Source organism: Ceratina calcarata, unplaced genomic scaffold (assembly GCF_001652005.2).
Source record: "Ceratina calcarata isolate Rehan_Ccalc_2016 unplaced genomic scaffold, ASM165200v1 scaffold514.2, whole genome shotgun sequence".
Classification (NCBI taxonomy): domain Eukaryota; kingdom Metazoa; phylum Arthropoda; class Insecta; order Hymenoptera; family Apidae; genus Ceratina; species Ceratina calcarata.
This window is the reverse complement of record NW_017175971.1, coordinates 250,549-263,196: the sequence shown is the minus strand read 5'-3', so window position 1 is coordinate 263,196 and position 12,648 is coordinate 250,549. Positions and strand designations below refer to the sequence as shown.

General features: G+C 37.3%; 2 protein-coding genes across 4 annotated transcripts in view; one reads left to right on the top strand and one right to left on the bottom strand.

Annotated features, from left to right (window-relative positions):
* The window catches only part of LOC108628251 (rho GTPase-activating protein gacM), a 48,375-nt gene that overhangs the window by 3,076 nt on the left and 32,651 nt on the right, over positions 1 to 12,648 (top strand). Inside the window, exons 1-4 of one of the 3 annotated variants that reach the window (XM_026816330.1) lie at positions 1,349 to 2,187; positions 2,491 to 2,720; positions 2,789 to 3,049; positions 3,136 to 3,345. In XM_026816330.1, the coding sequence (XP_026672131.1) occupies positions 2,182 to 2,187; positions 2,491 to 2,720; positions 2,789 to 3,049; positions 3,136 to 3,343 (705 nt within the window). In that variant the 5' untranslated portion in view covers positions 1,349 to 2,181 and the 3' untranslated portion in view covers positions 3,344 to 3,345. Of the gene's footprint in view, positions 1 to 1,348; positions 2,188 to 2,490; positions 2,721 to 2,788; positions 3,050 to 3,135; positions 3,346 to 12,648 lie in introns of those variants that run through there. The other 2 variants (XM_018030024.2, XM_026816331.1) reach the window with 2 other exon arrangements.
* LOC108628231 (fatty acid synthase-like) lies at positions 3,897 to 12,140 on the bottom strand (the record flags this gene model as incomplete). The annotated part of the gene is made up of 15 exons (XM_026816345.1): positions 3,897 to 4,609; positions 4,685 to 4,936; positions 5,013 to 5,267; positions 5,359 to 5,825; positions 5,915 to 6,746; positions 6,844 to 7,546; positions 7,630 to 7,871; positions 7,939 to 8,969; positions 9,054 to 9,452; positions 9,524 to 9,822; positions 9,906 to 10,411; positions 10,478 to 10,795; positions 10,873 to 11,033; positions 11,125 to 11,623; positions 11,697 to 12,140. Coding segments are annotated over 15 exons (6,516 nt in total), but the record flags the coding sequence as incomplete, so codon positions are not given.

Here is a 12,648-nt window from a genome sequence, read left to right as displayed (position 1 = left end):
TAATAGCATGCGCGATGTGCATAATGTTTGGCTCGCATGCCCCTAAAACGAACTGATACCTAAATACGATGATGTACATATTGTTGCAGCTTTCTAGGCGTGCATCGGTATTATTACGGACTTTAAATCATGTCATTATAATCCAACTGCTTATGTAATTTCATTCAGTACCGTATAGAATTACTAAATTGTATCTATGAGACCACAAAATCATGTTATAAAAACAAAATTGTATTTCAAAGTTTAATTTAAATAAATAATATGTAATTTTGTCGATTTACGAGAATATTTCAAATACTAGCGGAAATGTGATCACCGCGTTTATCGTAGCACGTGCAAGCATGCGCGGATACGAATTCTGAGGAGGCTCTTCTATAGTTACGAGTTACGAGCAATGTTGGGCACTTCGTGGGATTTTTTTTAACTAGTCGTCTAAAAGACAGGAATAAAGGAATAATTATATATGATATAGTAGCGAGTGCCTCAAGCCATTCTGACTAATAACTTTTGATAAAAACGTTTTGACAGTTTTCCTTATCCTAGCAACAAATCTTTAATTATTGCTTCTGCCCAATAAAATATTTCATTTTTTTATTATATTTTGCCTTCAAATTATTTTAGAATCCTTGCCTATTATAAATAAATAAATATTTCATTTAATTTCACATACATATTCATTTTCTATGTTCAGTTTGTAATCATTTTCGTGTCATGTAGTGTCGTGAATGATTCTTCTGAAATATGGTTTCCGACGAACAAAGTATTGCTCCTTAATTACAGTTCTATTCCATGTTCAATTTATAATCATTTTCGTAAAATTATCCAGGGCGAGCGCGACTCTCCATTTTATCAAAAATTGTACGTTACTGATGCTGAAATGGTCGCGCATGGGCGAGAATACCCGGCTCGAATCCCAACACTGGTGTCAGATTGCCAGATCCGTACATTGAGCGAAAGCTAAGTCGCATGCGTATTCTTTCTTAGCTTGGTAGATCTCGTGATTTATGTGGTGTATACATACAGGATCTCGATGACGTTTGTACGCGTATTTTCGCGAACGTGAAGATATAATCACGCGGTTTGTTTATCGAACGCTATACTCGTCGAAAATGTTGAAATCTCTCCTGTAAGAGAAGTATAATCTGATGTGTTGAGTGACAGTGTGAAACGAAACAAACAGTTGGTTGCGTTGGTTGTGTACGATCTTTCTCGAACGCAGTGTGTTATGTATTATACGCAGAGGTTCCTGTAGATAAATATTATATATTGCNGTCATGTAGTGTCGTGAATGATTCTTCTGAAATATGGTTTCCGACGAACAAAGTATTGCTCCTTAATTACAGTTCTATTCCATGTTCAATTTATAATCATTTTCGTAAAATTATCCAGGGCGAGCGCGACTCTCCATTTTATCAAAAATTGTACGTTACTGATGCTGAAATGGTCGCGCATGGGCGAGAATACCCGGCTCGAATCCCAACACTGGTGTCAGATTGCCAGATCCGTACATTGAGCGAAAGCTAAGTCGCATGCGTATTCTTTCTTAGCTTGGTAGATCTCGTGATTTATGTGGTGTATACATACAGGATCTCGATGACGTTTGTACGCGTATTTTCGCGAACGTGAAGATATAATCACGCGGTTTGTTTATCGAACGCTATACTCGTCGAAAATGTTGAAATCTCTCCTGTAAGAGAAGTATAATCTGATGTGTTGAGTGACAGTGTGAAACGAAACAAACAGTTGGTTGCGTTGGTTGTGTACGATCTTTCTCGAACGCAGTGTGTTATGTATTATACGCAGAGGTTCCTGTAGATAAATATTATATATTGCCGCGAGTTAACAATTGCACATTTTTCATTGCTCTTTTTAATACGTATCACTTGCGATTTATACATAAACGCACATACATATTCCTTTTTTCTGATTAAATTACGAAACACGGATAGTAGAGGTTAGCGTCTCACAAATAGTCCAAGGATTCTCGCATTGTGTTACAAATTCTTCGATCGATCGATCTTGAAATTTGTTTATTGTATCGCTGTTTTTCCTGATATTCGTGCCAAAAGTGAACGTTACACAACATAAATGCTTCTGTGAAATTCTTCGGAAGCATTGCTTTGTTCACGACGCACATTCTAACAATAAGATTGAAGAAACGTACTCTTATCGTGGGGTCAAATGACAGTAAGCTACAACTACTATTTACAAATGTTTATCCATTAATTTAAGAAAGCAGTTTGTTGGTGATTATATTATTGTTATATTTGTGAAAATGAAATTCCGGGAATTTGATATCTCATATGAAGAAAAGCTCTGAAGAATCACTCATATAATATTGTTATTTTTCGAAATCGTTGAAAAATTGTGTAATTTCTTATTTAGAACATACTGTAATTCTTATACACATTCTTTGCTGTTAGTCGATTGTTACTTTAAAATATGGTAACACTATTTATACAGCATCAAATATATTTTCCTCTGGTTCAGAATACAATGGGAGGAACCAATCTTCACACACCACCTTCCATATTTCAATATATGGTGGGCCAGCAAAGCACTTCCCAACAGCCTCCTGGCCAATGGATGCAAATGCCACAAGTCCCTCCAATGTCAATACCCTGGAGTGTGCCCTCTCTTCAACAGCAGGAAGTAGTCAAATTTCAAGAGTCATTTCTCCATCAGAAGAGAAAACTCGACACTTCTGATCTGATGGATACGTAGGTATCTGAAGTTAACTAAACTACAGTAGCTTGAAGTAAATATTAATCTGACAATAATATTACAGGAGGCAAACAAAACAGTTTATAACAGAAGAGAAAATGGCTGCACATTTCAAAGATTTGCACATTAGTTCTAAATATCATGGCCAATCCTCAACATCTTCAACAACTGATGCGCAAACAACTATTCCTAAGGGATTGCTAGATCTAGAAATAGATGCAGCCAATACAGATCAGATAAAATCTGGACCTAGATTGATTTTGTCTGAAGAATTGAAGAGAATCCAACAGGAGCCTATTCTACCAAATTCCTTGTTATCCAAATTGTGAGTTGGGACATTAATGAACTTTTAATTTTTGAAGAAGAAGAATCTGCTAGAGAAGATAAAGCTTTACAGTTTTTGTGTATCAGAGAGAGGCCCTCCATGGCTTTAGTGCTTTGGGAACCACCAAGTCGACATCTGCGTATGTTGCCCACAAGGGATACACCGACTCCGATTCCTGGCGGGTCTGATGATAACAATAACAGCAATAGCAACAACAATAATAACGAAGATGTTTCCGACCTGAATCAAACATCATCGAGTAATTCTTCACTTTTCGAGCCTATGGAATTATGAAGGTAATCTGTCAGCATCTGCTTTTACGTTTTCGTATATCATTAGGGAAAGAATAACGCGATATTGTGTCGTAGCATAAGTAGAAAACGAAAAACTATCATACATTATATTTTTTATCTGACTATGCTTGCGTAACTTTACGAAGTAAATGAGTATAAAATATTTCTATGGAGTGCAAGTATTTCACATCAGTTATCCAATTATTTAGTCAAGTTTCATTCAGAATTTCTATTAAAATATTGACTAGGATAGAACGAACGAAAAATATGAAAAAGTAAAATTTGTATATTAACTCTTACAAGCTATTATCAAATAAAAGGATTTTAGTTTCTATAGCAATTCGTTTTTTAGTAACATTACTGTTAACAATTGTCAGCAGAAATAATTCAAATAGTGTTACCGGTTATTACGCTCTTGATAATATGAAAATAAAATTTGTAATGGTTCTCAATAAAATTTATAATGATTCTCATGATAGTCTTTAAGGGTTATACGTGATTTATGTGTGCCAGGGGATAGAGAAAAAAGAAAGAAAAATTACAAAAACACATACTTGCTGTGTAATAAATACGTCTATTGATTTAATATGAAATTTTCAGTATTATTGTAACTATTATGGACAAAATACTAACAATTATTGTATACTTGTTTTGTTGTTCCTTGTGTTTTGTGTGTATGCAGTATGATTTGTATTTAATACACTAATCAAATAATATAAAAAAGTATGTGAATAGGGACACTGGAATACATGGAAACGGGTGAAGTGGCAATGAAGTTTTTTATAACAAGAGAGTGTAATAAAGATTCTTTATTATCCATAATCCTGAAAGTATCTTTTGACACATTTGGTAATTGAGAGTATAATATTTTTAATAATATAAGCTGAATAATATTTTTAAGGAACATAAATAAGCGACTGTTTTGCAAACAGGAAATATTTGTATAATCAGTCGATTATTTATCTTCCTCAAAAATATTATTCAGCTTATACTATTAAAAATATTATACTCTCAATTACCAAATGTGTCAAAAGATACTTTCAAGATTATGAATAATGAAGAATATTTATTACACTATGACTCTGTTGTTATGAAAAACTTCATTGCCACTTCACCCGTTTTCATGTATTCCAGTCTCCCTATTCATATACTTTCTCACTCAATTATCGAAAGGTTCGCCATTTATGGCCTGAGCAACTTTTACGTTTTCCAAGATTGATACGTGATCTCCTTTGAGCTTGTGCACTATCATTTTTCCTTGCGTCAACTAAAAGCAGCATCATTTTATTGTATGAGACGCCGGAGGAATAAAACATCGATATTAATTTATAATCTATGTTACCTTGCTGAGACCATAATCTGCATCCGGGATCTGTACAGACTGAACTGTCGGTTTTAGTAACGTGATAGGTGTTTTAAGAGGTGCCGATGAAGAAGGATTGTACGCCTCTGTTAAACAGGAACGTTTGAATATAAATGAAATAAGTGCTTTTACGGTTTCCGTCGAGTACTTTTGAATTACATCTGGCAAATATTTGATTCCAGCATTTAACTTGTCGTTCCAAGTTTTGGACTTGTCCAACTCTGTCATAAACTATAAAAAATAAATTTGAACAAATTAAGTACTGAAGTACAAGTATCGAAAGTTCTATTATTGGAAGACATATTACCTCTGCGATAGTAGAGGAACCTGTCTTACTTATTACATAAGTCAAAAATTTATTCTGCTTTTCATCTGCTGTTGCAGCTGCGAAAAGTGTAGTGTTTATAGCTTTCGTGTAATCGGGAGAACCGTCTATTAATATAAGTTGCCCAGTTAAGGAGCGAGCTTCCAATCTTCTTACTAATTCTATAGCTATTAGTGATCCGAACGAATATCCGACAACCACAAAGCTTTTTCGACCTTTACACCTCGCTAAAACGAGCTGAAAAACAACAGAAATGAGAAAATATCTTTTTTTTTATTATAAGTTGAACGATAAAATCAAACAAATCATTTTTTATTACAAAACATACAGGCAGAAGGAGATCAGCTATGTCCTCTATACTTTCAACCTTATCGGTTATTTTTACTCTTAAACAAACAGCAGGTGATTTTAAATTCGGTGCTAGCGAAATGAATGTGTTAGCTGATCCTTCGATACCAGGTATCAGGAATATCTCGTCCTTCTGCTCATGACATACGACAGGCTGTTCTATACAATACTGATCATTTATTAACGAAGGAATGTTTGACCACCACTTCTCTTCAATGTATGGGATATTGTCTGTAAAGCTTTCTGTACTTTTTTTCGTTACTTTCGTGGCATTATCAGTTGACATTTTTGTCAATTTAGCTATAGTTAGGTTCCTGACATCCTGTAGCGTTAGAGCTATCTCAAAGTCTCTCTCCAGAGTTTGTCTTATCTCTGTGGCCATCATTGAATCCAAGCCTATTTCAGGCAAAGGTGTATTCTGGCCTACAGTTCTTAGGTTCGATATATCTAAAATAGGGGAATAATTTTACAAGTCAAAATTAATAGCTATAGATGAATCCTTATACAAGCTATAATAAAACTTTCAGAATACTTGCTCATAATATTCATCACCGTTTCAAGAATACTGGTTGCTTCTCGAGTCCTGGATTGTTTCTCTGCCACTACCATGCAAGCTACGATTGGTCTACACTGACACATAAATTTATCGAATTCTTCCAAACACGATGATATCCTTTGGGGCAATGTTCCACCAATTTCTAATTGCTGCCTATTTTCCAACATGTCAGCTGCAAGACCGACATCTCCGACTGCTCCCCACTGAATTGCCATGCCAGGAAGGCCTTCTTCTACTCTTCTTTCGCAAATTCTCTCCAACACGGCGTTTCCCATACCATAATTAGTTTGTCCAGCAGTTCCCCTTCCACACGACAGGGAAGAAAAGACTACGAAGTATCGAAGTTTTGGACAAGTTTTCCTTGAAACTTCGTCCAATTTCTTAGTGATTTTGGCCTTTGGTTTCATGCTCTCTTCAAACAATTTTGCTGTTTGGTTTTCCATTAGACAATCTTTCAAGAGAGCTGCCAAATTAAAGATACCATCGACAGGTGCCTGTTTCTCTGCGGATCGTAAAATGAATTCGCAGTCGTCCGTTTTTGATGCATCTGCGCCGGAAATAATTTGAACCTTCACGCCATAGGATTTCCATACTTCTGTCCTCAGTCTCTGATACCCAGTTTTTATTCCATTTCTGGAAACCATTACTAAGTTCTTAGCACCACGTAAAACGAGCCAGTCCGCAAGCTCAAGACCAAGTCCACCTAAACCACCAACAAGCACGTAGCTTTTGTCTCTCATAGCGTTGAAACGAGGATAAGCAAGAACTCGAGTATCTAGAGGAGTCTCTTCGCCTGCTATTTTAATTACAATCTGTAGAAGAAACAATAGAAGTAATATTCGGTGATGAACGGAAATCAGTTGATGTTAAATATTCCGTTAGGGAAAAGTGAAGAAAAAAAGTAATTACCTTTCCAATATGCTTTCCGGCTGCCATGTACCTGAATGCTTCTTCCAACTGATCCTTCTGGAAGGTTTTCCGTACTAGCGGATTGATAGCTTTAGCCCTATCTTTCAATTGTTTATTAAGAAAATTATACATTTCTTCTTGTAGAACAGGCGAAATACCGCTGATCACGCCATCCAATAAAACTCCATGAAAAGTTATTTCTTTCAAAAATATCTTCATTCCCAATTTATTATTAGAAGCCAAATCGAATTTACCAATTTCTAAGAAACGGCCGCGGTAACCCAAGCATCTAACAGATGCTTGGAGTTTGTCTTCAGCTAAAGAATTTAAAACTACATCGACACCTTTTCCGTGCGTCTGTTCCATCACCATCTGTTCAAAACTAGTATCTCGAGAGTTTCCTATATGATCATCATCTATGCTGGGGAAGGTTTCCTTAATGAACTTGCGTTTTTCGGGCGTGCCCACTGTAGTGAACACCTCGCAACCTTCTGCGAGGGCCACGTTGATCGCTGCCTGACCTACAGCACCACTTCCTGCATGGATCAGTACCTTTTCCCCTTTTTTTAATTTCCCGAAGTAGAAGAAAGCGTAGAGTACGGTGAAGTAGGCAGACGGAATTGTTGCTGCATCTTCGAGGGACCACTCATCTGGTACTGGCCACACAGTTAATTTATCAGGAGTGACTAGATTCGATATAGCCCTGAATAACAAATTAATAGATGAGTTTATTGACAGACAATTAAAAAAACAAAGCAAATTACAATTGTAAATAATTCATCTTACTTGCTATCTACAAAGCCCATTACTCGCCGACCATTGGAGTCGATGCCGCTGAATTCGAAGCCGATTAAGCAGTCTGTACTTTCTCTTTTGCTTGCTATGGCTTCTGGCATTAGTTTTCCCGTAGCTAGCATCACATCTCTAAAGTTCAAAGAAGCGTACACCACCTTCACGATATTATCGTACTTCGCATCAGGTTGTATTGGACCCTGCATCCACTGAATGGAACTCAAATCTCCTCTTACCTATAATATGATGTGTATAATCTTGGGAAGAAATATACGATTTTAGTCATAATACGTTCACACCCACTTTTAAGTTGACATATCCATGTGGAACTGGAATTGGCTTCACTTCCGGATATGGTACGTGTCTGTAAGTACCCCAAATTCTACCCGGTCTTAAAACATTATAAGCAATGTTTAGGTCCAGTTGTTCAGAGTAAAATGGATCGTTTAATGAAAACTTTGGTGCATTCTTATCTTGAATTATTACAGCCTTGACAATTTCACCATTAGGTTCTCTTCTCAAACATTTGACCATACCTAATAAACCATTCTCCATATCTCCTTCGGCAACTAGCACCAGTCTTGTTGTTTCATTAGTTTTTTTATCTTTCTCGTTCTTCATAATCATTTTCACCTTTTCAATCCAACTGAATTCATTATTGTTTACGTGCACTACCTCTGTTTTCTGAGGTGGCTTCTCTTCTTTCTTCAGAAGCAGTAAAGTCTGCTTATTGAGACTTTTCTCTAAAACGATGTTCAGCCCGCATGATTTAAGGAAGGGAAATGTATCTTTATTAATACCGCTCTCTTGAAGGAGAATAAATCCCTTATCTTCTGTTGCGTGTATTAGCTGCTCTAGAATGTCTGACCTTTTGCTGCTTATAATATCGCATGCAGCTGCCATGAAGACACTCGCGTCTTGCGGCAATTTATTTTCTTCAATTACCGTAACATTCTCGGAAAGTGATAATTCTTCACTTCGACTCGCTTTTGCACATAGAATCAAATTTGGGCGAACCATTGGTAAATTACTTAGAACTTTCATGAAAATAGGGCAAAGAGTTTCTGCAATTGGAACCTTCTCTTCTTCATGAATTATTTCAAGAATCTTTGGAGTAGTTGTTATGTGACTTTCTAACGCTAGTTGGGTGGATAATATTATCATGTCTGCTAAGGGTGTTTGCGCGTTATCACGGTTAGCGACGAACTTGTATTCTTCCAAAACTGGCTCAGCCATTGGTTTTCGTCGTTGAATACTATTAGCCTCTATTCCGCGCATTTCAATTCCTCCGGCTATTACTGCTTTGTAATCTTTGTACACAGATACTGGAATTTCTGTAATTAGAATTTTGTTATCATGTTTCGTATTTGCTTTTAGTGTCGTATTATATTTTTACTGTACTATGTTAGATTACATACCTTTACTATCTTCGGTGAGACGTTGAATTATTTTACTGTGAGCTTTCACGTCTATCGCCAATTTTTGTATGCCTGTTGGTACGTACAGAGCTCTAGTATCGAGTCCCAATATCTGTATTTGTAACATGTTATCCATAAATGCAGCCCAATTTTCGTACCAAGCAATACGTCCTCTGGTGCCCCTGATGGATGCACTTTTCAAGCTACAGAATATTTCAGTATATTCGTACCCACGAAGTTTCAGTTCCTTGTATATATCTTTGCTAGTGAGCGGTTCATCGGTCTCGACTGATTTCAAGTATTTAACATCAATCATTTCTTCTGAGGGATTCGACATTTCACGGATCGATCCCGTCACAACAGTTGTAGACTTTTCTGATATCTCGAATTTCCCGGAACCTGGGGTAATTAGTGCGCAGAGCATGTAGTGAATCTTCATGAAAAATTATACACGTTGAAGAAGAACGTACCTCTATGGATCATGATTGATAAGAAAACTGGCGAAGAAATGTTAGATGCACGTTCAAACTTCACATCTTCGAAAATCACTGATAATTCATTCATAAGCTTTCCTTGCATCATACTAAATGTTTCCCAGACCAGAACCAAGTATCCCGTGGCTGGAAGCAAGTTTCTTCCATCAATTACGTGATGAGCCATATACTTAAAATCGTTGTTTGAAATTACTATTTCAACATTCCTTTCTGCCGTTGTTATGTTCTCGCTTGAGCCAAGTTTTAATACAAATAAATCTTCAGAGTGCTCCCATCTAATACAAAGCATTTCTATTTAGTATTGCTGCAAGTTTATTTTGTACGCAATACATTATATAATGCGTACGTATGTACTCACCTAACGTAGGGCGAGATCATGGGAGTACCACGACTAACCGGAAATTCTACGTATGGATAAAGATTCGCCAATTGTGGTTGCAAACCAGCATTGTATAATTTTCCAAGGGCTTGTAAAAAGTATTCTGCATTGTCGTTGTATCCTCTCAGAGTTAGCGGTACGTTTACTACGTTAGGACCCAGCGATCTTTTCACGATCGCCTGTAGAAGTCCATGGGGCGCGATTTCTATAGCTATCGCGTCAGACGGGATCATTGCAGCAGTTTCCTCGAATAATACCGAGTTCAACAAGTTATTTGTATGATACTCAGCGGATGAGTATTTGGCAGATTCTTTAGACCACTCAGTCTGAGGTACAGAACTGCTCAACCATTTGGAGCTCCTGCGTTTTGGTTCGGGAATCACTTTTTTCAAATATGCCAACAATTTTGTTCCCGCCTCGGCAATATATCGACTATGATATGCAATGTTGCTGCACGCCACTTCTCTGGCGAAGATATTTTTCGCCTACAATAATTAGGAGTTCATAGAAATGATTGTTAAAGATAAATGAAGTACAGTGGAGGGACAAACCGTTAATTCTGCAACGAACTTCTTCATTGATTCAGCTGGTCCACTTATAGTGGAGCTCTGAGAGCTGTTGTGACAAGCAACTTCTATATCAGGTGGACACATGTCCTTTATTTCCTTGTATCCAAGACCAACTGCAGCCATAGAACCTCGAATCATTTTAGTTTCTATGGATGCTAAACCCCTAGAATATGCTGCGAGCACCATTTGTTCAGCCGTAAAACATCCATCAGCGTATGCGCAACCGAGTTCTCCGACAGAGTGCCCGATTATATTATCCGGTTCGATGCCCACGGATGTTAACAGATCAACAAGACCGATCTGAAGGAATATTTTCAGTTCTAGTAGAATACGACTAAGCATAATAGCAAATTTTACAGGCTTTATAAGTATTTTACTTGGACTGCGGCGATCCCAACGAACGAATTTAAGATATTATCGAAAGTCTTCTTATCCTTGTTAGTAAGAATATCGAAGATATCCACACCGTGCGGCTTCAACACTGCATCGCACTTTTGAATAGCTTTATAGAAAATTGGGAACTTCATCAATGCCTCGCCTATTGGATTGTGAAACGAAATTAGAATTATATAAATCTTCTCCCTGCTGGTTGTCTGCGTAAGTGACATTAAATATTTCCGTATAAGTACCCATGCCAGGCCACTGGGAGCCCATTCCAGAAAAGACAAACCAAATTGGCCTTTTCACGCCAGGATATTGTTGGATCTCTTTGATTGGTCTTCCTGATGTGGAATTAACGAGTGTATAGCCTCTGAACAAATGTCCCGATATTTCCTCGTTATGTATATCGTGTAAAAGTCGGATATATTCTACGTCCACTGGAATACTTTCCACATAGTCGAGAAGTGTTTTCACTGCTTCTTCTGTGCGACCAGATACTGCTACCAATCGAGGCAAATCATCAGAAGGTGCTCCATTGTTCACTTTCTCCTTCGTGAACGATTTCAGCAAAACGTGAGCATTTGCGCCACCGAAACCGAACGAGTTCACTCCTACGTAGCCACCCTCCCATGGAGTTGGTTCCGTAATTACTTGAAGTTTTCCTTCCTCGAAACATTTCACACCCTTCGTTGGACTTGTAAAATGCAAATTTGGTGGAATTAAACCGCTTTCCATCGCAATGATGACCTTAAAATTTATATGCAATCGTCATTTACATTTTATTTGAGGAAGATATCTTTTAAAACATTACGGTTACTACCTTAATCACAGAACAAAGACCACTGGAAGCTTCTGTGTGACCCATATTCGACTTAATAGAACCAATTTTGAGGGGTGTATTTCTGCCCTGACAAAATACTTGATCTATCGCGTTTAATTCCTCAGGGTCGCCCACGACAGTTCCGGTAGCGTGAGCTTCCAGGTAAGCCAATTCATGGGGAGATACTTTGCATTCCTTGTACACGTCAGTCAAGAGTATTTTCTGTACTTGTGAGGAAGGAAACGTAATACCCTGTGCTTTGTAGCCATCGCAGTTGCTCTTTGAGTGTACGACTTGTGCATAAATTCTTTTCGCATCCTTTGCTCTCTGCAATAGTATTGTGCATACGGCTTCACTACGGACGTATCCACTACCTTTGGAATCGAAACTCCTGCATCTGCAGTCTTTACTCAGCACGCCTGATACGAAGAAAAAAGCCAAATCGATTCACTTGTGTGAAATATACCAGTACATTAATATTTCGCGTCTTCTTGAAGGATGTATTGTATAGTCAATCCCACAAGTTTATGCACTTCAGAAACGCATTTCTTAAAAAGAAATCAGACGTCGGATGAACATTGCTAATAATAAACAACAAAAAAAAATTTTCGATTTTTCCGACATTTTTCCAAGGGGTACGCCTTCAATTTCTTCCAAATTTTTGTTTTTGGCTAATAATTCCCAAAGCGTTGGACATACGGAAAAATTACATATGACCTTTCTTGTAGAGGATGACGAGATCTACAATTCCTGTATAAAAGTTTCTTGCTAGCGTCAATAGTTAACGAGTAATTTGCAAAAAACTGTTTTTTCGTTTTTCTTCCATAACTCGTTCAATAGTAATGCTAGCGAAAAACTTTTATACAGAAATTGTAGATCTCGTCGTCCTCTACAAGAAAGGTCCTATACAATTTTCTCGTAGATTCAACGGTTTAGGAGTTATTGGCCAAAA